This window comes from Crotalus tigris, unplaced genomic scaffold (genome assembly GCF_016545835.1).
Source record: "Crotalus tigris isolate CLP2741 ecotype Arizona unplaced genomic scaffold, ASM1654583v1 scf7180000017753.6788120, whole genome shotgun sequence".
In the NCBI taxonomy this organism is placed as follows: domain Eukaryota; kingdom Metazoa; phylum Chordata; class Lepidosauria; order Squamata; family Viperidae; genus Crotalus; species Crotalus tigris.
Genome location: NW_024096615.1, coordinates 2,735,997 through 2,762,533, shown reverse-complemented (window position 1 = coordinate 2,762,533; position 26,537 = coordinate 2,735,997). Strand labels below are relative to the sequence as shown.

At 43.0% G+C, this 26,537-nt stretch overlaps 1 protein-coding gene across 6 annotated transcripts in view; it reads left to right on the top strand.

Moving 5' to 3' along the window:
* The window catches only part of GXYLT1 (glucoside xylosyltransferase 1), a 64,136-nt gene that overhangs the window by 21,790 nt on the left and 15,809 nt on the right, over positions 1–26,537 (top strand). For 3 of the 6 annotated variants that reach the window (XR_005556391.1, XM_039340680.1, XM_039340681.1), the window contains 3 exons: positions 6,415–6,507; positions 15,271–15,445; positions 20,741–20,866. Coding sequence is in view for 5 of the 6 variants with exons in the window: in XM_039340680.1 (XP_039196614.1) it covers positions 6,415–6,507; positions 15,271–15,445; positions 20,741–20,866 (394 nt within the window). In the remaining variant the exon portion in view is untranslated. Of the gene's footprint in view, positions 1–1,444; positions 4,472–6,414; positions 6,508–15,270; positions 15,446–20,740; positions 20,867–26,537 lie in introns of those variants that run through there. The other 3 variants (XM_039340682.1, XM_039340683.1, XM_039340684.1) reach the window with 2 other exon arrangements.

Genomic DNA, 26,537 nt, shown 5'->3' with positions numbered 1-26,537 from the left:
ACTGAGGGGCTTACAGCAGCAGGGGGCGTGGCCACAGCCCCTGAACGTGCAACCCCTGGGCATGCAGCAGCAGTCAGGATGGGACCAGCAGCAACTGGGGGTGCAACAGAGACAGTGGGGGGCCCAGCAGCTATTAATTGCTCCACCATTCAGAGCAACCTTCGATGGGGAGCCAGAAAAGCTGATTTTCTTCCTCAACCAAGTGCGCTCTCATTTGAACTGCTGGGCCTATCTCTACCCAGACCCATGCACTATGGTCGATGTGATTGCATCCAGCTTAGAGGGAGAAGCATCCGAATGGCTGAATAATTTATGTAATGACCAAGCCCCTGAATTGGAGGACCCCCACCTCTTCCTCCTAGTGCTGAGAAATATTTGAAAACACATCCATTGGCCTCAAAGCAGGAGAACAAATCCACAAAATAAAACAAGCCAGCAGGCCTGCCCTGGAGTACATACGAAAGTTTCGCAAGATAGCCGGTCAGATAGAGAAGTGGCCTGAGCAATCCCTAATCCAGGGGTAGGCAACCCAAAACACTCAAAGAGCCACTTGGACACGTTTCCCACCGAAAAGAAAACACTGGGAGCCGCAAAACCCTTTTGATATCTAAAATGAAGATAACACTACATATATCCTTTTTTTTTTACTCTGTGTGTGTGTGTGTGTGTGTGTGTATGTGTGTGTAGGTCTTTGGTTATTCGGCTTTTCTCCCGCGTTAAATTTGGAAGTGTCTTGGCGACGTTTCGACAAAGTCTCATTCGTCATCTTCAGGCTGGTGTTTTCAGCTTCGTGCTTCTAGGAGCACGAAGCCGAAAACACCAGCCTGAAGATGACGAATGAGACTTTGTCGAAACGTCGCCAAGACACTTCCAAATTTGACACGGGAGAAAACCCGAATAACCAAAGACCTACATACAAACACCCTCGAAAACCTCAGAAAACACACACACACAAACATATATATATATATATATACACACACACATGTGTATGTATGTACGTATGTATGTATGTATATGTATTTGTATATATCTTCACCAGCCTGAAGATGACGAATGGGACTTCGTCGAAACGTCGCCAAGACACTTCCAATTTTACGCGGGAGAAAACCCGAACAACCAAAGACGTATATGTATTTGTGTATATATAAAATAAAGGTAAAGGATATATGCAGTGTTATCTTCATTTTAGATGTCAAAAGGGTCTCTCTCTGTGTCTCTTTCCCTCTTTCCTCTCTTTTTCTCTTTCCCCCTTTCTCTCTTTCCTCTCCCCCTCTTTTTCCTGTTTTCTCCCTCTTTCTCTCCCTCTTTCTCTTTACTTTTTCTTTCCTCTTTCTTTCCTCTCTTTCCTCTCTCTCTCTTTCTCTCTCTCTTTCCTCTCTCTCTCCAGGTGAGGAAAGAGAAAGAGAACGAAAGGCAGAAGGTGCCGAACGGGTGGGGAGGGGGAGCAGGACGGGAGGCAGCGGCTTCAGCGTGGCCTGGCCACCACTCCACCGTGTCCTCAGCCGAATGGACAGGGAGGGGGAGCAGGACGAGAGACAGTGGCTCCAGTGGCAGTGGTGCAGTCCAGCCGCCGTCCTCGCCGCGTCCTTAGCCAAATGGGCGGGAAGGGGGAGCAGGACGGGAGGCAGAGGCTCCAGTGTGGCCTGGCCGCCGCCCCATCGCGTCCTCAGCCAAATGGGCAAGGAGAGGGAGCAGGACGGGGGGCAGTGGCTCCGGTGGCGGCGGCGCAGCCCGGCTGCCGCCCCCGCCGTGTCCTCAGCCAAATGGGCGGGAAGGGGAACAGGACGGGAGGCAGCGGCTCCAGCGGGCCTGGCCGCTGCCCCGCTGCATCATCTGCCGAACGGGCGGGGAGGAGGAGCAGGATGGAGGCAATGGCTCTGGTGGCAGCAGTGCGGCCCTGCTGCTGCCCCCGCCGTGTCCTCAGCCAAACGGGTGGGAAGGGGGAGCAGGACGGGAGGCAGCAGCTCTGGTGGCAGCCACTGTAGCATCATCGGGGGTCCCTGCCACCTCCAGCTTGGCCACCGCCCCCGCCACATCCTCAGCCACTTTGACATCACAAGAGGAGGGCGCCAAGGCTGGGTGCACCATGGGCGCTCGCGCCAGCAACGGGGAATGCTGCTGCAGGGATGAGGGAGGTCCTGACCCGCCACCGCCCTCGCAGCCCAAGGTCTCCTGCAGCACCAAGGGCAGCGGCAGGACGGCAAAGGGGCACGGCTGCTCGCTCACTGCCACCTCTTCGAGCTCGCTCAGCTCAACTGGCAGCAGCGGGAGGACGGCCAAGAGGACCACGCAGCAGGTGGGGAAAGGGTCGGGTGTCAAACCCCGCAAGGCCGACCCATCCGGGCCAACAAATGGCGGGGCGCAGGTCCATTGCCGTTTTGCGGCCATCCCTCACATGTTATGGCTCCATCGCCACCCAGACGCCTTCCCTGAATCCTGACCTGCCTCCAGGCCTGTCGCTGCTGCCATAACACTCGCCTCATGGGGCCGATACTCACTGGTGGGGAGGAGGCTGTCAGCTATTGTCGTTCATTGCTGGAAGCCGACTGGGGTCGCACAACCAACGAATGTGGTGTCTAGATGGACACTCTGGGCTCAGCTGCTTTGTGTGAAGAACAAAGCAACCCTGCAAGGCAACAGAGAGCAACTGTACGGGACTAAGGGACGTAAATGCTCCAGCTTACTCTATTTTGTTTATTGATGCACCGGATGATGGCTTCAGGGGTGGGGTGGTTTAACAAGGGTGAGGCCGGTTTCCTGAGGGTGGGACAGGCGTGCGTTGCCTATGTAAGGCACTGGGAGCAATCCACTCCAAGTGCTGTCTTTTTTTTGTATGGAGTAAATTAAAACTACCATCAGTCTTTCATTCCTGCTTGTTGGCTTGTTATTCGGAGCATCAAAAAGGACGACTTTGACAGTAAGACAGCACTCATTATATTCTTTTGTTCGCATTATCTGGTTCCTCATGAGTGCGGGAGATGGCAGAGGGAACCCAAGGGATTGTGACAGAGCAGGAGGCTACTGAGCTGGTGGTTCAACCGCAGCAGACCGCAGCAGAGGCAGGGGGGGAGCAGCCAGTAGTATGGCCCAAGGAAAAAGGCCCAGCAGCCTGTGGAACCTGTGGGTGAGTCTCAGCAGACAGGCCCTATGGTGTCTTCTGGGGAATGGTGGCTAAGCCCTGCCCTGCATCGCCCAGAGTCTGGCCGGCTGCATGTGTCAGGACTTGGGGGAGGCCCTCTCTGGCTGGAGGGAGAGACGGGTGACTGGAGATGAGGAGGAGGAGCGGAGCTACTCTACAGCACCGGGCCAATATACTATGGACATCCTTCGGGACCAGTTTGGAGAGGCAGGCTATTCGGAGCCACCACCCCGGCCCAGGGGTCCCAGCCGACTCATCAAGGTTCCAGCTAGCCAGCCCAAAACTTCGTATACCTCCTCGCAGTGGCTCTCTCCAAGCAGGGGCGCCTGGGGTGGGTGTTTCAGCTGCACAGTCCCGGGCTCAAAGGCAGGACCTGATGGATGCTGCCTCAGGGACAGTGACTACTGGGCATCATGGGTTGGCTCCTGGTAGTGGTGGTTCTGCTCCCAGAGTCGGTGGTCAACCCAGGGTTCATGTGGGGTCCGCTGCCTATTGCAGTTCATTTTGACGGCAACCCAGACTGTATAGCAATGTTTATGAGCCACGTTATTAGCCACCCTGGACCGGTTTGCCTCTCTCTATCCGTCTAATTGAGCAATGGTGGTGGCCGTGCTAGCGAGCCTGCAGGGCGAGGCTGCAGCCTGGGCAGCGGACATGTATAGTGACCATGTCGGGGAATTAGCCGACGCTGGACTCTTTCTGGCTGCGTTGTGGGACAGATTTGAAGATCCCTCCTGGGTCCAGCGTGCGGAAGTGGAGGTAATGGGTCTGAAACAAAGGGGACGGCCCATACAGGAGTATGTGTGGGAATTCCAGCGAGCAGCGAGCCAGTTGCGTTCATGGCCAGAAGACTTATTGGTCCACCACTTCCGGATTGGTTTGGATAAAGACCTACGGCAAGCGTGTGTGGTAAGGGGTATACCAAACCACCTCCACGAATGGATTCGGGTGGTAATTGATTTGGACATGGGATTGCAGGAATTCCGGAGGGCCATAGAGGATCCACTCACCCCTAGATGAGCTGTGGAGCAGCCAAGGGATGACAGTTGGAAACCCCAGGGTCCTGGGCCTGCCTTTCGACCTGTGTTCAGATGTTTCAGGTGCAACCGACCCAGGCATCGGGCAGCAGTGTCCAGTCCTTGTGTCGCAGGGCAGTCAATACCGTCCAGCAAACCGAGCTCCACACCCAAGAAGACCCCGGAACGGTCACGGGTGGCTTGTCAAGCGGAGGGGGTTTCGCTCCAACGATCCCCGATTGAAGAGCTACCGGCCGCTGCTGAAGAACGGTTGACGGAGTATGGCAACATGGACCCCGCTGACGACCCCATGGTAAGCGAGCCAATCTGCCTCTTTGTAATCCCCATCACTTTAACAAGCCTACATATGGGCTGTACAGGCGAATACCAGGCCCTGATAGATTCTCGGTGTACCTGCTATCTCCTTAGTAAGGATGTAGTGGAGGGAATGGGTATCAAGGTTGTTTGCTTAGCTCAGCCGATTAGTTTCGAGCAGGTGGACGGGTCCCTTTTGGGCGGAGCCCCAGCCACTCTTATAACAGAACCAGTTAGAATGGACATGGGGAAGCATTGGGAAGTCCTTAGGTTTATTGTGGTCCCCTCAATGTCTGAGGCAGTAATCTTGGGACTTGCCTGGCTGGATAAATGGGGCCCCACTATCTGGTGGGAAGGTGGCTATCACCACCTACGACTTGGGGTTGGTCCCCGGTCACCGGGTACGGAGTCGGAGGGAGAGCGGGAGGGAGTGAAAGCATCCCAGGAGCGACCAGTATAAAAAACTGGCTTCCCAGAGGTGTATAGGGACATAGCGGAAGTTTTCAGTGAGCAGGAATGTGATAGTTTACCGCCCCACCGGTCAATGAACTGTGCTGTTGATATACTGCTGGGGGCCAAACTACCAAAACCCTGCATATATCCTATGACCCCTGTGAGTTGGACGATTTGCGGCGATACATCGATAAGAACCTCGCCCAAGGGTACATCCAGCCGGCCCAATCCCAGATAGCAGCGCCAGTTCTCTTTCAGGAAAAGAAAGATGGCGTTCTACGGCTATGCGTAGACTTCCGCGGTATCAATGCGGTATGTGTTGAGCATATGTACTCCCTTCCTCTGATGAAGGACCTTCTGGCTCACTTGTCCCAAGGCCAAGTGTTCACAAAGTTGGACCTCTGGGAAACATACTACCGGGTGCGAATAAAGAGGGGTGACAAATGGAAAACTGCCTTTAACTGCCCTTTGGGTAGTTACCAGTTCCGGGTGATGCCCTTTGGGTTGCAAGGGGCCCCCGCGGTGTTCATGCAACTGATTAATGAGATACTGCATGAGCACTTGTACCGCGGGGTACTTGTATACCTGGACGACATTCTTATATACACTAAGATCATGGAGGACCACATTAGGTTAGTGCACGACGTATTGCAAAAGCTGTTACAAGCCCGGTTGTACGTCAAATTGTAAAAATGTGAGTTCCATCAAGCACGCCTGGATTATTTGGGTTATCGGATTTCGGCAGAAGGGATCAAAATAGACCCCAATAAGATGAGGATCGTACTGGAGTGGCAGACACTGAAGACACGCCGCCAATTACAGAGTTTTCTGGGGTTTGCCAATTTTTATAGACATTTTATTCCTTCCTTCACCATGGTGGCATTACCCCTGATGGACTTGTTGCGTACTCGAAAAGCCACAACAAAACCATGTCCTGGACAACCGTTGGCCTGGACAACAGAGTGCCAACGCGCCTTTGAGGCATTGAAACTCCTGTTCGCGAGGGAGCCTGTGTTGCTACATCCAGACCTGGAAAAGCCGTTTGTGGTGCAGGCTGATGTGGCTGTAGGGGCAGTTTTACTCCAGCAAAATAGTTAGAGAGCATTTCAGCCATGTGTGTATACCTCCCGAAAGCTAATGGAAACCGAACGAGCATGGGCTATTTGGAAGAAAGAGGTGTTTGCAGTGAAGTGGGCCCTAGCAACATGGCGTTCATATGTTGGAGGGGGTGAGTGAGCCGTTTGAGGTCTGGACTGACCATAAAAACCTGGAGGTATTGCAGACTCCTCGACGGTTATCTCCCAAACATATCTTCAAGGAATGGAACAGATCATTTAGTAATCAATCAGTCAATTTTTATTACAGTCACAGACCAGCATTATCATTTAGTAATTACTGTTCTTTAAGGAGCAAGTAAAATATTCCACAGCAATCTCTAATGATAAAACATAATATTCATAAAGGATTGTTTCTATCTTACCCTGTTAGGTGTAAGAATATTTCTGTATCTTACTGGAATTCCTATTGGATGCTGCCCTCTGATGTTTGTGGAAAGAACTGCTTTTGGGAAGCTGCCCATAGGTAGGCTTTGGCACAATCTTAATTCCTCAATTAGCTAATTTTAGACATGCTAATAAGTATTGCAGAAGGTAGAAAAATGCTGGAGCAATTACCCAACTCTTTAGGTTTTTTTCTGTCACATTACGCTTAATAGACATGGAGGTTATTTTGATTTAATTTGTTTTAAAAAGGTTCCCATTTTTAAATTATGCATTTCTTTACATAATATATACTTTAAAACAGGGGTCCCCAACCTGTGGCCACGGCCCACCACCGGGCTGCTCCTACTTGGCCACCGGGCCACATGAAGGGATGGCCAGTGCATGCTCACATGAGTGCACACGCGAGCATCTCGCCAGTGCTAGCATTACCCCGCCCCAAGCGTCCCACTGATGCTAGCGCCACCCTGAGTATCCCGCTGGTGCTAGTGCCATCCTAACCCCAAGCATCTCACTGATGCTAGCGCTGCCCGGAGCATCCCGCCACTGCTAGCGCCACCCCACCCCAAGCATCCCATCGGCGCTAGCAATACCCTAAGCATTCCACTGGTGCTAGTGCCGCCCCAAGCATCCCACCTGCGCTAGTGCCGCCCTGAGCATCCCACCTGTGCTAGCGCTGCCCCGAGCATCCCACCTGCGCTAGTGCCACCCCGAGCATCCCACCGGTGCTACCGCTACCCCATTTGCAGCACTTGCGCCTGTGCAGCTTGGTTTGCATGTGTGCATGCGCTCGCATGCAGCCGTTTGCACATGTGCATGCACTCATGTGTGGCCCATTTATCCATGCACACGTAGTGAGGCCTGCCTCCCTTTCCGGGCCACCAAATCAAAAAGGTTGGAGACTTCTGCTTTAAAATATGCATACTAACTGGTTGTTGTAATAATTATAATCTAATCAGTCTAAGAAAGGGTCCCAAATTGGGGTGGAGGATTGTTTCTATAAATATATAATGTTACTAAGATCATTTCTTAAAGCAATAAAGTCTGTAATATATTTAGTTATGTAATTATACTTGTAATTATGTGGCTTTTTAATTTTTTAATTGAAAATTTACTGCTGATAACTTTAGTCAAAATTTAAAATAATGAAATATGTTTTTGAGGAAAAAATAGAATCCTTTGTTTTCTTCCCATTGGTTGGAGATCAACAGAAAGAGGTATAATTGAATAGACAAATGTTAGCCCTGGCAGAGCTGAACAACCCTTTTCTCTTTTCCCTGCAATACATTACATCTGTGTCTAATTTCTATTCCCTGTTCACGTTGAGTTTTTAGATTGAAATGGTAAAAATCTATCTTTGCTCTCATTTTGTGTTTATCTGGATTTTTAAAAACCAGATCTCAGACTAGGTCATTGCTTATTCCTTGTCTGCCTATGGAAAAACTGCCAGTATTAGTGTTGTGTTCGACCCATGGACAACGTTCCTCCAGGCCTTCCTGTCCTCTACCATCTTCTGGAGTCCATTTAAGTTCATGCCTACTGCTTCAGTGACTCCATCCAGCCACCTCATTCTCTGTCGTCCCCTTCTTCTACTGGCTCAATCTTTCCAGCATTAGGCTCTTCTCCAATGAGTCCTTCCTTCTCATTAGGTGGCCAAAGTATTTGAGTTTCAACTTCAGGATCTGGCCTTCTAAAGAGCAGTCAAGGTTGATCTCCTCTAGGACTGACCGGTTTGATTGCCTTGCAGTCCAGGGGACTCGCAGGAGTCTTCTCCAGCACCATAGTTCAAAGGCCTCAATTCTTTGACGCTCAGCCTTTCTTATATTCCAACTTTCACAGCCATACATTGCAACTGGGAAAACCATGGCCTTGACTCTACGTATTTTTGTTGGCAGGGTGATGTCTCTGCTTTTTAGTATGCTGTCTAGATTTGCCATAGCTTTCCTCCCCAGAAGCAAGCATCTTCTATTTTCTTGGCTGCAGTCCCTATCTGTGGTGATGTTGGAGCCCAGGAAGATAAAATCTGTCACTACCTCCATTTCTCCCCCAACTATTTGCCAGGAATTGAGAGGGCCGGATGCCATGATCTTGGTTTTCTTAATGTTGAGTTTCAAGCCAACTTTTGCACTCTCCTTCTTCACCGCATCAAGAGGCTCTTTAGTTCCTCTTCACTTTCTGCCATTAGAGTGGTATCATCTGCATATCTTAGATTGTTGGTATTTCTTCCAACAATCTTAATTCCAACTTTTGATTCATCTAGCCCTGCCTTTCTCATGAGGTGCTCTGCATATAAGTTAAATAGGCAGGGCGACAGAATACAGCCTTGCCGGACTCCTTTCCCAATTTTGAACCAATCAGTGTTTCCATGTCCAGTTCTCACTGTTGCTTCTTGACCCGCATATAGGTTTCTCAAGAGACAAATAAGATGGTTTCGTACTCTCATCTCTTTAAGAACTTGCCACAATTTGTTGTGATCCACACAATCAAAGGCTTTAGCATAGTCAATGAAGCAGAAGTAAATGTTTTTCTGGAACTCCGTAACTTTCTCCATGATCCAGCGTAAGTTGGCAATTTGATCTCTAGTTCCTCTGCCTCTTCGAAATCCTGCCTGTACTTCTGGAAGTTCTCGATCCACATACTGCTGGAGTCTAGCTTGTAGGATTTTAAGCATAACTTTACTAGCATGTGAAATGAGTGCAATGGTTTGATAGTTAGAACATTCTTTGGCATTGCCTTTCTTTGGAATTGGAATGTAAAAAGCTTCCTCAGGCAGCCATTTTGCTTTCTTGCATGTCTTTTTCTTTGCGATGGTTTTAGTTGCTACCTCTTGTACAATGTTGCGAACCTCCATCCATAGTTCTTCAGACACTCTGTCTATCAGATCTAATTCCTTAAATCTATTTGTCACCTCTACTATATATTCATCAGGGATATGATTGGGTTCATATCTGAGTGGCCTAGTGTTTTTCCCTACTTTCTTCAATTTAAGCCTAAATTTTGCAATGAGAAGCTCATGATCTGAACCACAGTCAGTTCCTGGTCTTGTTTTTACTGACTGTATAGAGCTTCTTCATCTTTGGCTGCAGAGCACATGGTAAATCTGATTTCTGTGTTGACTGTCTGATGATATCCATGTGTAGAGTCGTCCCTTGGTTTGTTGGAAAAGAGTGTTTGTTATGACCATCGTATTCTCTTGACAAAATTCTATTAGCCTGTGCCCTGCTTCATTTTGTACTCCAAGGCCAAACTTGCCTATTATTCCAGTTATCTTTTGGCTTCCTACTTTAGCATTCCAATCCCCCATGATAATAAGGACATCATTTTTTGGTGTTGATTCTATAAGGTGCTGTAGGGCTTCATAGAACCGGTCAATTTCATCCTCTTCAGCACCAGTGGTTGGGGCACAGACGTGGATGACTGTGATATTGAATGGTTTGCCTTGGATTCGCACTGAGATCATTCTGTCATTTTGGGGATTGTATCCCAGTATTGCTTTTCCTACTCTTTTATTGACTATGTAAGCTACTCCATTTCTTCTGAGGGATTCTTGCCCGCAGTAGTATACCTGATGGTCCTCTGAATTAAATTTACCCATTCCTGTCTGTTTTAGTTCGCTGATTCCTAAGATGTCGATGTTCAATCTTGTCATCTCTTGTTTGACCATGTCCAGCTTACCTTGATTCATGGATCTTACATTCCAGGTACCTATGGATAATAGATCTTTACAGCATCGGACTTTCCTTTCACCACCAGATGCATCCACAGCTGAGCATCCTTTCGGCTTTGGCCCAGTCGCTTCACTGTTTCTGGCACTACTAGTACTAGCCCTCTACTCTTCCTTAGTAGCATATTGGACACCTTCCGACCTGAGGGGCTCATCTTCCAGCATCATATCTTTTTGCCTTTTGGTACTGTCCATGGGGTTTTCATGGCAAAGATACTGGAGTGGGTTGCCATTTCCTTCTCCAGCGGATCACATTTTGTCAGAACTCTCTGCTATGACCTGTCCGTCTTGGGTGGCCCTGCATGGCATAGCTCAGGGCTTTTCAACCTTTTCACCCATTGTACTACTATTAGGATATGGCAACATCCGAGTACCACCAGTCGCGTAGCAAGGTGTCAAAAACCTGATGATCCCCCTCCCCCGAAAAAAGGAAAAAAGTGATAAAGTACAGGTAGTCCTCGACTTACAACAGTTCACTTAGTGACTGTTCGAAGTTACAATGGCACTGAAAAAGTGCCCCCCTCCAAGCACAGCCGAGCAAGGCACCTGCCTGACCGCCCGGCCGCACTCTTCCTCCTGTCCAAGGTTTTCATTGTTGTGAGCATTTCTGTTGAGGATTGGCAGTGGGGGTGGGGTGGGGGAGTGTTTGGTTTTTATTCCCCCCCATCTGCTGGGTAGTTGCAGCACGTTTTATTCCCCCCATCTGCTGGGTAGTTGCAGCACGTGGGACACTGTGACTGTCATAAATATGAATCAGTTGCCAAGCATCTGAATGTAAATCACAAGACCCTGAAGATGCCGCAACATTCCAGCTGATCGGCACTTCTTCTGGGCTCAGCAGAAGCGCCAGTATCAGTGCTGCTTTCCAGCTGATCGGCGCTTCTTCTGGGCTCAGCAGAAGCTCCAGGATCAGTGCCGAGCTCCAGCTGAATCCTGGTGCTGATCCTGGTACTTCCGCTGAGCCCTGACAGCCATCTCTCACTCAGGCTTGTGTGGTTCTGCCACCGGTTCAGTTCATTCCCCTCCCCCACTACCACTTTTCTAGGATGGTCATGTACCACCTGCCAGGTGCCAATGTACCACAGGTGGTACCCGTACCACTGGTTGAAAAGCCCTGGCATAGCTCATAGTGTCATGCCTCCATCCGAGCCTGACTCGACATGGAGTTCCCTGTTGAGGCCCAGGAGGGGGTGTCTGTGGCTTCGGAGGACTGTGGAGAGGAACAGGCTGAAGCAGGCCAGGGCCCTTCAAGTTTGGAACAGGGAAGGCAGAGCTCAGGTGAGGAGCAAGGCCCCTCCCCACCAGATCCCAGAGCAAGGAGAGCAGAGAGGAGGAGAGAACAATGGAGGCAGGCTCACTTGCTCGGGAGGAGAGTGTCATGCCCCACTCTACAAGGCACACCTGGAGAGTAGATATTTAAGGAGACGCTGTGGGGTGGGGCATTTGCCGGGAACAAACGTGAACTCTTGTGATGTGAGCTCTTGTATCTGGATTCTTTGTATTTTGGATCAAGTTTGTTTCCTGCTGAGTTCTCCTTGCTGTCCTCAGTTTTGCAATTTGCAGGTTACAGGCAAGCTGGGCGTGGAAAAGATCATACTTTATTATCCGTTTTACTTTAAAGAACTGTTTAACTCCGTTGACTGTTTTATTGAACTTGTGCCAGCATATGTGGGGGCTGTTGGGTGAACATTGGCAGTTGAACATTGTGCTTACAAAGACAATTATTCTGACCAGCTAAGTGCTTTGCCTCCGTTCGGGGCCCTGGGTCATCACACATAGCTTCACTGAATTACGCAAGCCCCTTCGCCATGACAAGGCAGTAATCCATGAAGGGTATTAGTACCCAGCTTCTAATAGACTCATATTGCATTATAATTAGAATAAGAAAATAAATAATAGGTATTTCTCTGTTTCATCCCCAAGTGACAGTGGACAGTTGTCTGGGCTGGTCATGAAAACAAATAGAGATTTGACTAATAAAATGGTATTTGAATTCTCTTTCCTCAGTTAAAAAAAAAAAGAATCATGCAGCATACCACGTAGTTCGGCTTTGAAGCTGTAATTCTGTACATGCTTACATAGGAACAAAAGTTTTTTAAAAGCAAACGAGGTATGCCTGTTGATAAGTATACAAAGTCTTTGGCTGTAAATGTAATGAATGTCCTTGAAGCAAAATTAATAGACAAAACTCAGAATTATATTTTTCTATAAAATATCACCATTTTTAGTTAGTGGAATAATAAAGATTTGTAAGTTTCAAAAATATTGTAGTAGCATTAAAATTACTGCGGTTTATTGTGATGTGTCCTTGTTTTAGGGATATGATGATTATTTCAACACTCATATTTATAGGCCACTTTGTACATCATATTAATCTGTGATTTGCACAATATGACTTCTGGTTAATTATATAACATTAGGTGTTTAATAGTGGAACTATGGTTTAGTTGTGTCATATATCCTTTATTTTCCTCCTTGCTCTAACAGAGTCATGAGGAATAGATCTTGGCAGTTAACAATATTTAAAATAGCATAAAAAACAGAAACAACAACATGTTGGGCTAAAAACAAATTCACCAATAACAGATCAGCACAATCATTGCACAGACTCACTCACACCCGCTGATTCCCATGCCCCGTGACAAAACCATGTCTGTAACTGTTGCAAAAGGACAACAGGATCAGGGCCAGTGGAAATGATATTTCAAAATGTGGGCACCACAACAGAAAGAGTTCTTTTCCTGGCCCCCATCAATTGGCACTCCTTAAAAAATCAAAACCAGAGAATTCATCTCCTTTTGGATCTAATGGTCAATCTCTCCTGAGAGGCAATCTCTCATATACCTGGATTAAGCCATGAAGCTTACAACCAGCACCAGAAACATACTGACAGCCAATGCAGCTCACAGAACAAAGGTGTAATGTACACTGATTAAGGAATGCACATAACTGCTGAGTTGTTATCTACTAGCTATAACTTCTGGATTCTGTTCAAGGGTAGCTCCATGTAAAGTATATGGCAGAAGTTCATTTGGGATTTGACTAAGGCATGAATTGCTGTGAGAAGGGCCTTGCTATCTAAGAAAGGGTTGAATTGGCAGAAACACAAAATTGTGGAAAGCGTCCCCCCAGCTGCTGCCTTTTCATTGAACAGGAGTTTGGAGTCCAGGTGGACCCCCAAATTGTGCAGTGTTTCTGCTTGAGGTAGTGTGGCCCCCAAACAGAACTAAAGATGGAAAATCCTTGAAGTGGCTGTAAAACCCAAAACCACTCAGTGTTGCTAGGATTGATTTGAAGCCAGTTCTTCCCCATCCAATCCCCACAACCTCCAGACACCAAGACAGAATCTCTGGTATCGCTTGGGTGGAAGATGTAAACCCAGATATTGTCAACATATTGATGATATCTTACATCATGCTGGCAGGAATACAGGAAGCCAAAAATGTTCCTTTCAAAATAACCCCAAAAAGTTTCACTGTATCTCAGATGTTTGCCTATTTAAGAGTAACCAACAATGCTCAAATACACTTAAAACAGTATGTATAAGATTTGTTGCTGCTAGGATTTCCTGTTTGTCCTGTTACATACATACAGTACATTACCCCTCCCCACACACACACACATTAGGAACCACATTTCTGGACAGCTCACCAAACAATAAAAGCAGTAAAAGCATTTTATTTTGGCTTTGTTTAAAATCTGATTCTAACAGAGTTGGGCCAAGACTAACAGAAAAGCCAGAAACTACATGAGTTACAAAGCTCTTTTATGAGAGTAAGTTAGGTTGGATCCTGTTCTTTACTGCATTCTTTGTAACCTTTTCCTCTATGGAGCCATGGTTCCACACTCTTTTAAGATTTATTATCAAGCTAAAGGGATTTGATTCATTCATTCATTCATTTAGCAGTTTGAAAGCTGCCTGACTCTTTGGACAGCTTACAGTTAAAAAGATGAGAACAATACAAAAATAAACACCACGAAGACATGAACAAAGAAGCCATATAATGAGTTACACCATCAACCTATCCCACAGTCTGGGAGATACAGCCAAGTCTTCAGTAGCCCTCTTAATGTCTACAGCTTGGGAGCTATCTAGATAACTCAGGAACTGAATTAACATTTTACCACAAGACAGAGTGCTTTATATTTGAATTCAATTCAGTGCAACAGTTAAGCATTCAGATTTTTAAAAGAAAAAGTATTTGAACTATTTTTATACCTCTGTTCTTATGTGTATAAATAGAAGATGCTAGAAATTAATGCTTAAATAAAAAACATTCTAATCCATAAAATACATGGTGAGGTGTTCATTAAAGTTTCAAGAATAAATCTAAGTTTAAAAAGAATGAAGTATTGAGTATCGAACTGATAAATTGCATCCAGGACTTTCTTATAGTATTCACATACTAATGAAATTTTGGTACTGGAATTTGACTACCTTTCAATTGATGATATATCTACTCAATTTAATAACACCTAATTATATATTTACTATTTACATCTTAAGGTTAATAATCTATTGTCTGAAACATTTTTATTTTTATTGGAATTTATTTTGATACGGGTATTACAGAGATTCATGTGTCTACAGTATGTACATTGACAATTTTTTTCTGGCTATTAGTATTGCAATTGATTTTACTTTTGCTTCTTGGTTTATTTACTTTACAGCAAAGCATTTATGTTACGAGCAGGAAATGAGATTGTTAGGTATAGGCTATAAAACATAGTAATAAAAGCTAATATAAGAAAATATTACAATTTGTTGTAAGATGGAAAAGTGGGCTGCATTCTCAACCAAATGTGTTTATTAAAATATTCTTTGACAAAAATGAGTTGCTTTTTTTAAATAAAAGTTTATGAGCAGATAAGGTAAGAAAATATATTTTTATAGTATATTTAGAATTAAAACTACAAAAAAATGACTTAAAAACTTTAATAAGTTAGGAAATACATCTTTGTCATTCTCTTGGTTGTCATAACTACTTTTTCTCAAATTGTGATAAGGTTAAGTAACATTAATGACTAACTTGAACAAAGAATCTTTGTTTCAAATGTAATATAGAATATTTACATTTAATATTGTCTCCATGGAAACGTTTATTGTATTTTTTGCATCAGATATGATTTTCCAAAGCCTCAGCTTTCTGAGAGGATGCATTTGGCGGTGGTAGCCTGTGGTGAAAGATTGGAGGAAACTGTTACTATGTTGAAATCAGCTATTATTTTCAGCATCAAAAGTCTTCAGTTTCATATTTTTGCTGAGGAATCATTACACAGTGACTTCAGAGAAATAGTAAGTATTCATAAAAGAATGTATGCTTGGATTAAGCTTGTATTGTTTGTATTTTTCCATTAAACTTAAGTCTGCTTGCTTTCAGTATCTAAATCTGCCAAGATCTATATTCTGTGAAGTATTTTTTTTTACTTTATAACTGGAAAACAATATATTTCCAAGAGCAAAAAGCATGTAATTTGGGTATACTGTGACCTTCTGATGAATGTGTTGAACCCCTGCTATCTTCTCAGTCATAAGTGGAGCTACACTATAGTATTCAGCAATTGCATGGTCTCCAGTTCTTTGAACTCTAAAGTTGAAAAGAAAATGAGTAATTAGAAATTGTTATAGAAGGTTATCAGGCTATCCAGTACAGATGGTCCTTGACTTACAACAGTTTTTTTAGTGACCATTTGAAGTTACAACGGCACTGAAAAAAAATGACTTATCACCATTTTTCACACTTAAACCTTTTGCAACATCCCCATGATCGTGTGATCAAAATTCAAACACTTGGTGACTCATATTTATGACAGTTGCAGTGTCCTGGGGTCAGATAATCACTGTTTGTGACCTTCTTACAAGCAGAGTCAATGGGAAAGATAGATTCACTTAACAACTGTGTTACTAACTAGCAACTGCAGTAATTCACTTAACTGTGGCAAGAAAAATGGGGCAAAATTCACTAACTATTTCTCTTTCTCTCTGCTTAACTCATACTTTGCATCAGTCTTCACACAAAAAGAAAGTGTAGCCCAACATATCAAAAAACCACTGCAAAAGACAAATTAGAAACAAAAATTAAAATAAGCAAGAAAATGGTAAGAGAACATCTATTCGACCTTGACGAATATAAATCACCGGGGCCTGACAGATTACATCCCAGAGTTCTGAAGGAGCTAGCAGATGTTATCTCAGAATCATTGCACCACATCTTTCAAAACTCCTGGAGCACCAAGGAGGTACCTGAGGATTGGAAAAGGGCTGATGTGGTTCCCATCTTCAAGAAAGGGGAAATAATGGGCCCAGGAAACTACAGACCAATCAGTTTAACATCAATACCTGGGAAGATTCTAGAAAAGATAATCAGAAAACAGATCTGAGAACAACTAGAAGCAAACAAAGTTATAACTAGTATGGGTTTGTTAAAAACCGATCATGTGAAACCAATCTTATTTCATTCCTCGACAAAGTGACTAAACTAATAGACCAGCAAAATACTGTGGACATAGTATACGCAGACTTCAGTAAGGCATTTGATAAAGTAGACCACAACCTACTCTTTGGTAAGCTAGAAAAAGGTGGAATAGACATCTTCACCACCAGATGGATCTGTAGCAGGCTGGCAAGCCAAACTCAACGAGTAGTCCTCAATGGCACTACATCCACATGGAGAGTAGTAAGCACTGGGGTATCACAAGGTTCCATCTTAGGCACAGTACTTTTCAATATCTTCATAAATGACTTAGATGAGGGAATTGAAGGGGAACTCATCAAATTCACAGATGACACTAAACTGGGAGGAGTAGCCAGCACCCCAGAAGACAAACTCAGGATCCAAAAAAATCTTGACAAACTTGAACAATGGGCCCTATCCAACAAAATGAGTTTCAATGTGGAGAAAAGCAAAGTTTTACATTTAGGCAGGAAAAATCAAAGGTACAAGTACAGATTGGTTTAAAGACAGTAATTGTGAGAGGGACCTTGGAGTCCTAGTGGATGATCACTTAACCATGAGCCAGCAGTGTACAGCAGCAGCCAAAAAAGCTAATACAATCCTGGGTTGTATAAGCAGGCATAGAATCAAGATCACACAAGGCATTAGTACCACTTTATAAAACCCTAGTAAGACCACTGAAATATTGCAGCCAATTTTGGTCCCAATATCACAAAAAAGATGATGAGAGTTTGAAAAATTTTTAGAGAAGAGCAGCTAAGATAATCAAAGGCCTGGAGACTAAAACATATGAAGAACTGCTGCGGGACTTGGGTTTGGCTAGTCTAAAGAAAAGAAGAAATAGGGGGGACATGATAGCAGTATTCCAATATTTGAGGAGCTGCCACAAAGAAGAGGGGATCACATTATTCTCCAAAGCACCAGAGGGCAGGACAAGAAATAATGGTTGGAAACTGATTAAAAAGAGAAAACCTGGAATTAAAGAGAAACTTCCTCAATAGCTTGCCTTCAGAAATTGTGTGCGCTCCATCACTGGAGATTTTTAAAAAGAAGCTAGACAATCACTTGTCTGAGATGGTATAGATCACAGGTCGGCAACCTGCGGCTCTGGAGCTGCATGTGGCTCTTTGAGCCTTCTCCATTTGCAGAGAGAGACAGAGGCACTTGCGCTTCCCTTCTCTCTCTCTCTCTCTCTCTCTCTCTCTCTCTCTCTCTCTCTCTCTGTGTGTGTGTGTGTGTGTGTGTGTGTGTGTAAAAAAAGAGAGTGGACTTACGATGTTCTCTGACGAGCTGAAAAGCTTACTGGGTGGGGCTCCTGCCTTGGCTGCGTCTCAGCAGGAAGGGCAGGAGAGAGGAATTCTGGGAGTTGAAGTCCATGAGTCATAAAAGAGCTGAGGTTGCCTACCCCTGAGCTTGTTGGAGAACAGCTTGAAGCCAGCTTGCCAGGTGAGCAGAAGATTGGAGAGAGGGGGAAGAGAGAAAGAAAGAGAGAGGGAGAGGAAAGAGAGAGAGAGAAAGAAAAAGTGGGCGAAGAGGACTGGCAGACCAAGGGCACAAAGAGAGAGAGGGAGAGAGAGAACCTTTTGACATCTAAAATGAAGATAATACTGCATATATCCTTTTTTTCCTTTATTTTGTGTGTGTGTGTGTGTGTGTGTGTGTGTGTGTGTGTGTGTGTCCTTGATAGCTGCAAAATGTGAATCCCGGGCATATTTGTTCAATAACACAACCTTCGATCTCTGGGAGAGGTATAAACCAGTTGTTTATTGCTAAAAAGATATTTAAAAACAATAAAAACAATGTTAAAAGAAACAGCTTTCTCTGGTCCGCTGCCAGCGTCCTAAGACTGAGGCTTGGGGTGGGGAGATTCTTTTTATACACCTTGCTGGTCTAACTGCTTACTCATTGCCTATGTGATAGGGCCATCCTTCCTGATTAACTGTAATTGCCTTGGTTGTCCTGCCTTCTCTTTTTTGCACTCCAATTCCACACTTTTCCCCTCTCTCATCCTTGTCAATCTCCTCCCTCCCAACATCTTTGCTGCCAGTGTGCTCTCTAATTGCTCCCTCCTGCTCATTCCAGGCTGCGCATTCAGACCCAGTGTTCCAAAAGGCTTGCCATCAGCGCTCCCTTTTTTTCTAACCCGTTGGTCTACACGCTGTTCCTGTCTTCCGTCATCCATTCCTGTCAGCCTTTTTTTCTCTGATTTCCCTCCACCCCTGGGTGTGCGCACGCTCCATCATGCCTCATCCTTCTGCTCCATCTGCCCATAGCCGGTGGAGATGCCTATAGGCTTGCTCTTAGGCTCAGCCCCTCTCGTCCTTGTTAGCCTTATCTCCCCCAATTTCCTTTCATACCTGGCTGTGCGTGGGCACGATTGTGTTCCGTCTCTCTGCCCTGTCTGCTACGGTCAGTTGGACTATCCGCCGGCTCCTCTCCAAGTCCAACCTCCCCCCTTTTTTATCTCTTTCCTCCTCCTTCCCCCTCTTGGCTAATCCTATCTTGTTTGGTATCCCTGTCCTACATGTTTTGGGTCATACGGTCAGGTCCGGCATTCCTAATGCCCCCTCATTGTCACCTCCCCCCTGCTGACACTGATCCGAACGCATCTCCAGCTTTATACACTCCGTCCTTACCAACCCTGTTGCTTCCAATTCCCCCTGACACATCCTACCACCCCATACTGTCTGTCCATGGTCAGCTGGTCTGCTCGCTAATCCACCCCCAGATTCATCCCTTCTCCTCCTTGTTGCCCCTATCCTTCCTAACATTGCTGTCGGAGGTTTGCCCCTCACTCGTCCTCCCTCTCCCTCAGTTGTTATGATAGATAGATAGATAGATAGATAGATAGATAGATAGATAGATAGATACACAAACAGTGCTTTTTTTCTAAAAAACCCCCAAAAGGTGCCGAAACTCACGTCATACAACCCGCCTTGCCTACCCTATGCAAAAGGTCTATGAGGAAAAAAGCCCTGTGTGTGTATGTTATGCATGTGTATACACACACACACACACACACACACATACACACACACACACAGTGCAGCCCCCCCCCCGCTCAAGCAGGAGAACCTATACCGGGGGTAGGCAACCCAAAACAGTCAAAGAGCCACTTGGACCCATTTCCCACTGAAAGGGTTTTGCGGCTCCCAGTGCTTTGTTTTCAATGGGAAGCGGGTCCAAGTGGCTCTTTGCCTGTTTTGGGTTGCCTACTCCTGGTATAGGTTCTCCTGCTTGAGTGGGGGGCTGCACTAGAAGACCTCCAAAGCCCTTTCCAGCTCTATTCTATTCTATTCTATTCTATTCTATTCCATTCCATTCCATTCCATTCCATTCTTAGCAACAGAAATTGTGGGGTTCAGTTGTGGTCATAAGTCAAGGACTACCTTTATCTATAAAATATTCATAACATTTTAACATTTGCACCATGATAGAAGTGTAGTCTTATAAGAAACACATAGCCTCTTAAATTTATGTAAAACTCAGAGCCAGTTTTGGTGTAGTGGTTAAAATGCTGGTCTAGAAACCAGGAGATTGTGATTTCTGGACTTGCCTTAAATATGAAGATATCTTTATCCTATGAATTGAATTTGTCTCAACCTCTGATATAACCTGAGTTTGGCAACATTAGTACCTGGCTGAACCATACATTTTTTACCTTAAATATACAAATACTAGCTGTCTTGTATGAAATTGAAAAACAGGCAAGGTGCTTTTTATAGAAAATGCATTTGTGATAAGCTGTGAGTTTGGTTATTTGGTATTCCCAATTATTTGCATAAAGAGTTTTTTTAAAACACTGTTTTCTAAAACACAAGTTATTTGCATTTAAGATACATTTTATGTTGATTTGTTTCTCTGTGTTTTTCATAAATTGCAAGTAGTGACTGAACCAAGATATTTTCACCCCTTTTGTAAAATATAATGAGTACTATTTGTTTTAGAAAGGTAGCATATAAATCCAATAAAATAGGGAAGAAATTGTTAGTATTATCTATTCTTTCACAAATCTTAATTTAATTTTATAGGCTTGAAAACATACTGTTTAATAACCAAAATGAGAAATAGAGTTGTTAGAAATTGGTTAATCTTGCTTTTGATACAAAAATACTAAAATATGTTGTTTTTTTCAGCTTGATAATTTGGCACATAATGAAAAATTTAATTATACTCTCTACCCCATCTCATTTCCAACTGAGAATGCAGCAGAATGGAAGAAATTATTCAAGCCCTGTGCTTCTCAAAGACTTTTCCTACCAGTAAGTAGCAATGGTAGTTGTTAAGCAAAATTGATAATTCTAGTCATAAGTAAAAAATAAGTTATTTTATTAAATCTATACATTTAAAGAACTGCCCTGAGTCATTGTTCAAAGTGAAATGGGCAGCATATAAATGTAATAAATAAATATGCTTCCAGGAAAAAGTGAGTTATTTGGTAAGCTATTGCTCTTTGAATGAACATAAAACCTAACCTCTTCAGTTATTTATTTGACATATTATGACAATGAAATAATGTGTAGAACTAGCTCTGCCCTTTCAAAAGGAAGCAGCACTACCAAGTTGAAGTATAATGTTGGAATATTCATGAGCAGGAAGAGTCATGTGGTAACTCAGTCAGCCAATGTGAAGAAAGTACTACTGAGTCTGTGCAAAAGGGTATTGAGTTAGAAGCTGAATTTTCAGTCTCAGGTTTGTCTCTGTATCTCTCTGTAAGAAGTCTTCAATTGAGTTATGTTGCTGTAAAGAAGAATGTATGGTATTGTAAATATTTTGATATAAATATAAAGAAGTTATTTTGAATCAGCTAAATGCAGTCAACTGTGAAAGCTTCTGATTTATTTTCACCAACAGAGAAATTAAAATTCTCTAACAGGTTATGGGCCCAGAGCTTACTAAGGACTGCATTGTAATTTAAAGCTGGAAGAAATTGCCTGTGTTTAGAAAGTATAAGAACAAGGCAGAATAAGCAGAATGGCTGCAATGGAATTTAAGGAAAGTGTGTCTCGTTGGGGCCAGAAGAATTACATTGTGTGGGCTGCTAAAATGGAATGTTTGCCGAAAGCTAAAGAGCTGTGGTATATCGTAAAAAATCCACCACAAGTATTTGTAGCTGCTGATCAGAAAAGTCATGATCAAGCAATGGCCTATCTCATCTTGAATTTAGATGATGAACAATTTCTAAATGTTGCAAATTTAAAGACTGCAAAGGAGATTTGGTTGAGGTTGAGAGCTGTGCACGTGAATGTTTCTGCATGCAATATAGTGCAATTGTCAAGAAAACTTTACAGGGCCTGTTTGCAACCAGGTGAATCTGTGGAAAGCATTTAAATAAAATGCAAAGTTTATTTTTGGACTTAGAACAACGTGGGATTAAATTCCCTGAGTCCCAGAAGGTTTTATTGGTGTTGAACAGTTTAGATAAAACCTGGGACACAGTTTCTGCAATATTTGAGTGCAAAGAAGAGCAAGACTTAAATTTTGAGGCTTTAAAGGCATGTTTGCTTAATGAAGAAGAAAAGTGCCATTTTAGAAGCAGCCACAAGGAGGTGAAATTCCTGAGGAGGGGGTCCAGACTGCAAGTCTCCAAAGAAGAAACATTTTGCAAGCAGAGGGCTCAACAAGAAAAGAATTGCTACATTTGTGGAGCAAAGACACATCTGAAAAAGAACTGTTTGCAGAGGAACAATTTGCAGCGAAGGACATTTGTGCAAGCAAAAAAGACTGATTTGCAAAAGGAACATTTTGGTGTTGCAAAAGTTTGCTATAGCAACAACAGAGAAAAGTGGCTAATAGATAGTGGAGCAAGTCAAACAATTGTTAATGAATCTGAATTATTTTGCAAGTTTCTTCCAGTAACACAAGAAGCTGTGGCTTTGGCAAATGGCCAGAAAGCAAAAGTCATCGGAAGAGGCGATGTAAAAAGTCCATATTTGGAATCAAAGTTTACCAATGTGCTTTGTGTACCTGAGATGGAACATAATTTGTTAAGTGTGTCTAATTTAGACAAACAAGGTTTTGAGATCATTTTTGTAAATGGGAAGTGTCTCATCAAAAGGAATGGAAATATTTGTGCAGAAGGCATAAAGGAAGATAATCTATATGTATTGCAGGGACAAAAGGTTCAATGTTCCCATATATTGAAGAATGTTGCAGAGCATGATTCCTGTGTTCATCTTCTACATAGAAGACTTGGCCATGCAAGCTTTAAGGTTTTGCAGCAAATGCAAGAGTTTGCAAAAGGGCTAAATTTGAAGGGATGCAAAACATATTTGGACTGTGCAGTATGCAAAGCATCGAAGTCAAAGGCATTCCCAGTTAGTAAATATAGCACAAGAGAAACAAAAAGAGCTCTAGAGCTGGTCCATGCAGATCTGGTGGGACCTATGCAAGCCAGTTTGGGAGGAGCAAAATATACACTGGTAATTGTTGATGATTATAGCAGGTATTCGTTTTGCTACTTGCTTAGAGCAAAGACAGAGGTACTACAACAATTCAAACAGTTGGTAAGTTTTGTAGAGAGAAGGTACAGACAATGTGTGTTAGTTGCAAACTGACAGAGGTACTGAATTTATGTCAATTAAATTCCAACAATGGTTGGGGCAGTTGGGGATAAGACACAGATGTACAAATACTTACACAGCAGCAGAGAATGGTGTAGCTGAAAGAAGGAATGGTGTTTTGCAAACAATGAAAGATTCATTGTTAGAGGATTCTGGTTTGAGCAGGTCATATTGGGGAGAAGCCATATTGACTGCTAATTATATAGTTAACAGGCTTTGGAGTTCCTCCATTAATAATACTCCATATGCCATTCTATATGGGAGAAAGCCATCAGTGGCACATTTGAGAATTTTTGGAAGTACTGCATAGGTACATATTCCAAAAGCAATTAGAAGAAAGGGACAGCAAAAGGCAAGAAAGCTCAGGTTTTGCTACTTGCTTAGAGGTAAGACAGAGGTGCTACAACAATTCAAACAGTAGGTAAGGTTTTTTAAAAAAAAAATTTATTATTTTATTTTCATTACAATCATAAGAAAAAAAATTCAGATACATAAAAAGTTAAAATACAACACACAAATTCCGACATTGCTCACCCATTTCCCCCCAGACCGTGTCCCCCTCTCATCTCTTCACTTCCCCCTTCCTTCTACCTCCTCCTCTCCTCCCCTCCCTCTCTCCTACATCTTTCTACTTACTTATCCCTCTCCTCTTCTTCTCAATCGGGTGCGGTCTGGAGGAAAATGCCCGAGCAATCCTCTATCACCAAAATCTGAACTATTGATGGGAGATTGGAATGGTGTTTTGGATCCAAGCAAAGATAAGAAGGGTTCTTTTAAAGTGTGTAACCAGGCTAGACTTCTGAAAACTTTTTTTGATTTAAAGGATGATTTGGAACTCAGAGATATTTGGAGAGAACGTAACCCTCAGGAAAAAGATTTCACCTTTTTTTCAGACAGGCATCAATCTTATTCTAGAATTGATTTTTTTTCTAGTTACTAATGACTTTTCTTTCAGAGTGAAGAATACTAAGATATTTTCCAGAATTTTTTTCAGATCATAGTCCTGTATGGTTGGAAATTTCTTTGGATAAAGGGTCTAGAAGGTCTTGGAGGTTAAATGAGAATAAATGAGAATTTATTTAGATATGAAGAGAATATACAGAAATGTAGAGGTTATTTAAAAGAATTTTTCTCTTGGAATATGAATAAGGGCACCTCGATGCCAATGGTTTGGGATTCCAGTAAAGCATACATACGAGGGATTTTGATCTCTATGAATAATGCTCATAGACATAAACAAACTGAGAAGCGTAAAGAGTTGGAAGATGAGATTAAATGTAAGGAAAATATTTTATTATCAAATCCAATGGATAATAATTTGAAAGCTTCTATAACTCTGCTTAAGGAACAATTTAACATGTTAATAGAGGATCAGATGGCAATTAATTTGAAGTACATGAAGTATAATACATTTTGTAATGCAAATAAACCTGGTAGATGGTTGGCTTATCAATTACGTAAGAAGCAGAAATCAAGGATTATAAACAAAATATGTTATAAAGGTAAAGAGGTGTATCAACAAAATTTGATTAAAAAGGCTTTTTTAGATTTTTATTCTAAGTTATATACTAGTGAAGTTATACAAATTTCAGATGTAGAAAACTATTTACAACAAGCCAATTTCCCCAGACTTACGACTGATCAGTGTGATGGAATTAATGCTTCAATTACTGCTGAAGAGATTACCTCTGCAATTAAACAATTAAAGGTTGGTAAGACGCCAGGTACTGATGGATTAACTGCAATTTATTACAAGATGCTATTGGAAGAAATGATAGAACCATTGAAGGAACTTTTTAATAACATTTTGCTGGGAGCAGAGTTACCTCCATCTTGGAAAAGGGCCTTCATATCATTGATTCCAAAGGATGATCAGGGCTTGTCCCAGCCTAGAAATTATAGGCCTATATCTTTGTTAAATACGGACTATAAGATTTTTGCAAAGATATTGGCAAATAGATTAATGCAGGTTTTGAAACAACTGATTCATACTGATCAGTCGGGATTTATAACGGGAAGATATATGAAAAATAATGTAAGACAATTGGTTAATATAATAGAATATTTGGATAAGAATAATCAAATTCCTGCTGCCTTAATATTTATAGATGCGGAGAAAGCGTTTGATCAATTAGATTGGAAATTTTTATTGAAAGTGGTAGAGGAAATGAATTTTGGAGATAAATTTTTGTGTGCTCTTAAAGCTGTATATCAGCAACAATCAGCACAAATTATAATTAATGGGGGATTAACAGAGCAATTTAAAATAGAAAAAGGTACTAGGCAGGGTTGTCCTCTATCCCCTTTGTTATTTGTATTAGCTATGGAAATCTTATTAAAATTCGAGAATCCTCTAGATTAAAAGGAATAAAAATAAATAAGATTGATTATAAGTTGAAAGCTTTTGCTGATGATTTGGTGGTGACATTATCTTATCCAACAGATTCGGTTAACGAATTGGTTGAAATTTTAGCGCAGTATGGATGAAGAGAAGGACAAGGGGGGATATGATAGCAGTATTCCAATATCTCAGGGGCTGCCATAAAGAATAGGGAATCAAGCTATTTTCCAAAGCACCTGAAGGCAGGACAAGAAGCAACAGGTGGAAACTAATCAAGGAGAGAAGCAACCTAGAACTAAGGAGAAACTTCCTGACAATGAGAACAATTAATCAGTAGAACAACCTTCCTCCAGAAGCAGTAAATGCTCCAACACTGAAAGTTTTTAAGAAGAGATTGGACAGCCATTTGTCCGAAATGGTGTAGGGTTTCCTGCCTGAGCAGGGGGTTGGACTAGATGACCTCCAAGGTCCCTTCCAACTTTACTACTATTATTATTATTATGTAAGAGGCATGACCCTAGATTGACATAGTTGCATAATGAAATTCATTGTCTGATAGAAAATTGCTTAAACCAGTATAATTTTTTTAAAACTGAAGCTGGAACACACAAAGGTATAAGACAGGTAGAGAATAGATTTTCCATTATCATATGATTCAGGAATACAAAAGTCTGTCACTTGTGTGACATTAGCTAATTGCACCCAAATATTATATTTCATCCGTGATTCTGAAGGATGAGTGGGAGAGCTTGAGCCCCCACTGTCAGAATCCAATTATATTTCGTCTCTAGTTATCAACTAAAGAAAACCCCACTTCTGCCTTCCCTGGATTCTGTCATATGATGAATGGAAGGGGGTGAACAAAGGGGCTTTATGGCTCTCACTTCCTTCAGTATACTTCAAGGAGATTGAATGTGGATAGCACCAAAAAGGCCTAATCATAACAAAGGGGGTTATTACCTTTCATGTAGTTTTCTCTGAAGTCTCCATCCAGCCGGCAGTAAGAAAAAGGGGGTGGGAATGTAATGC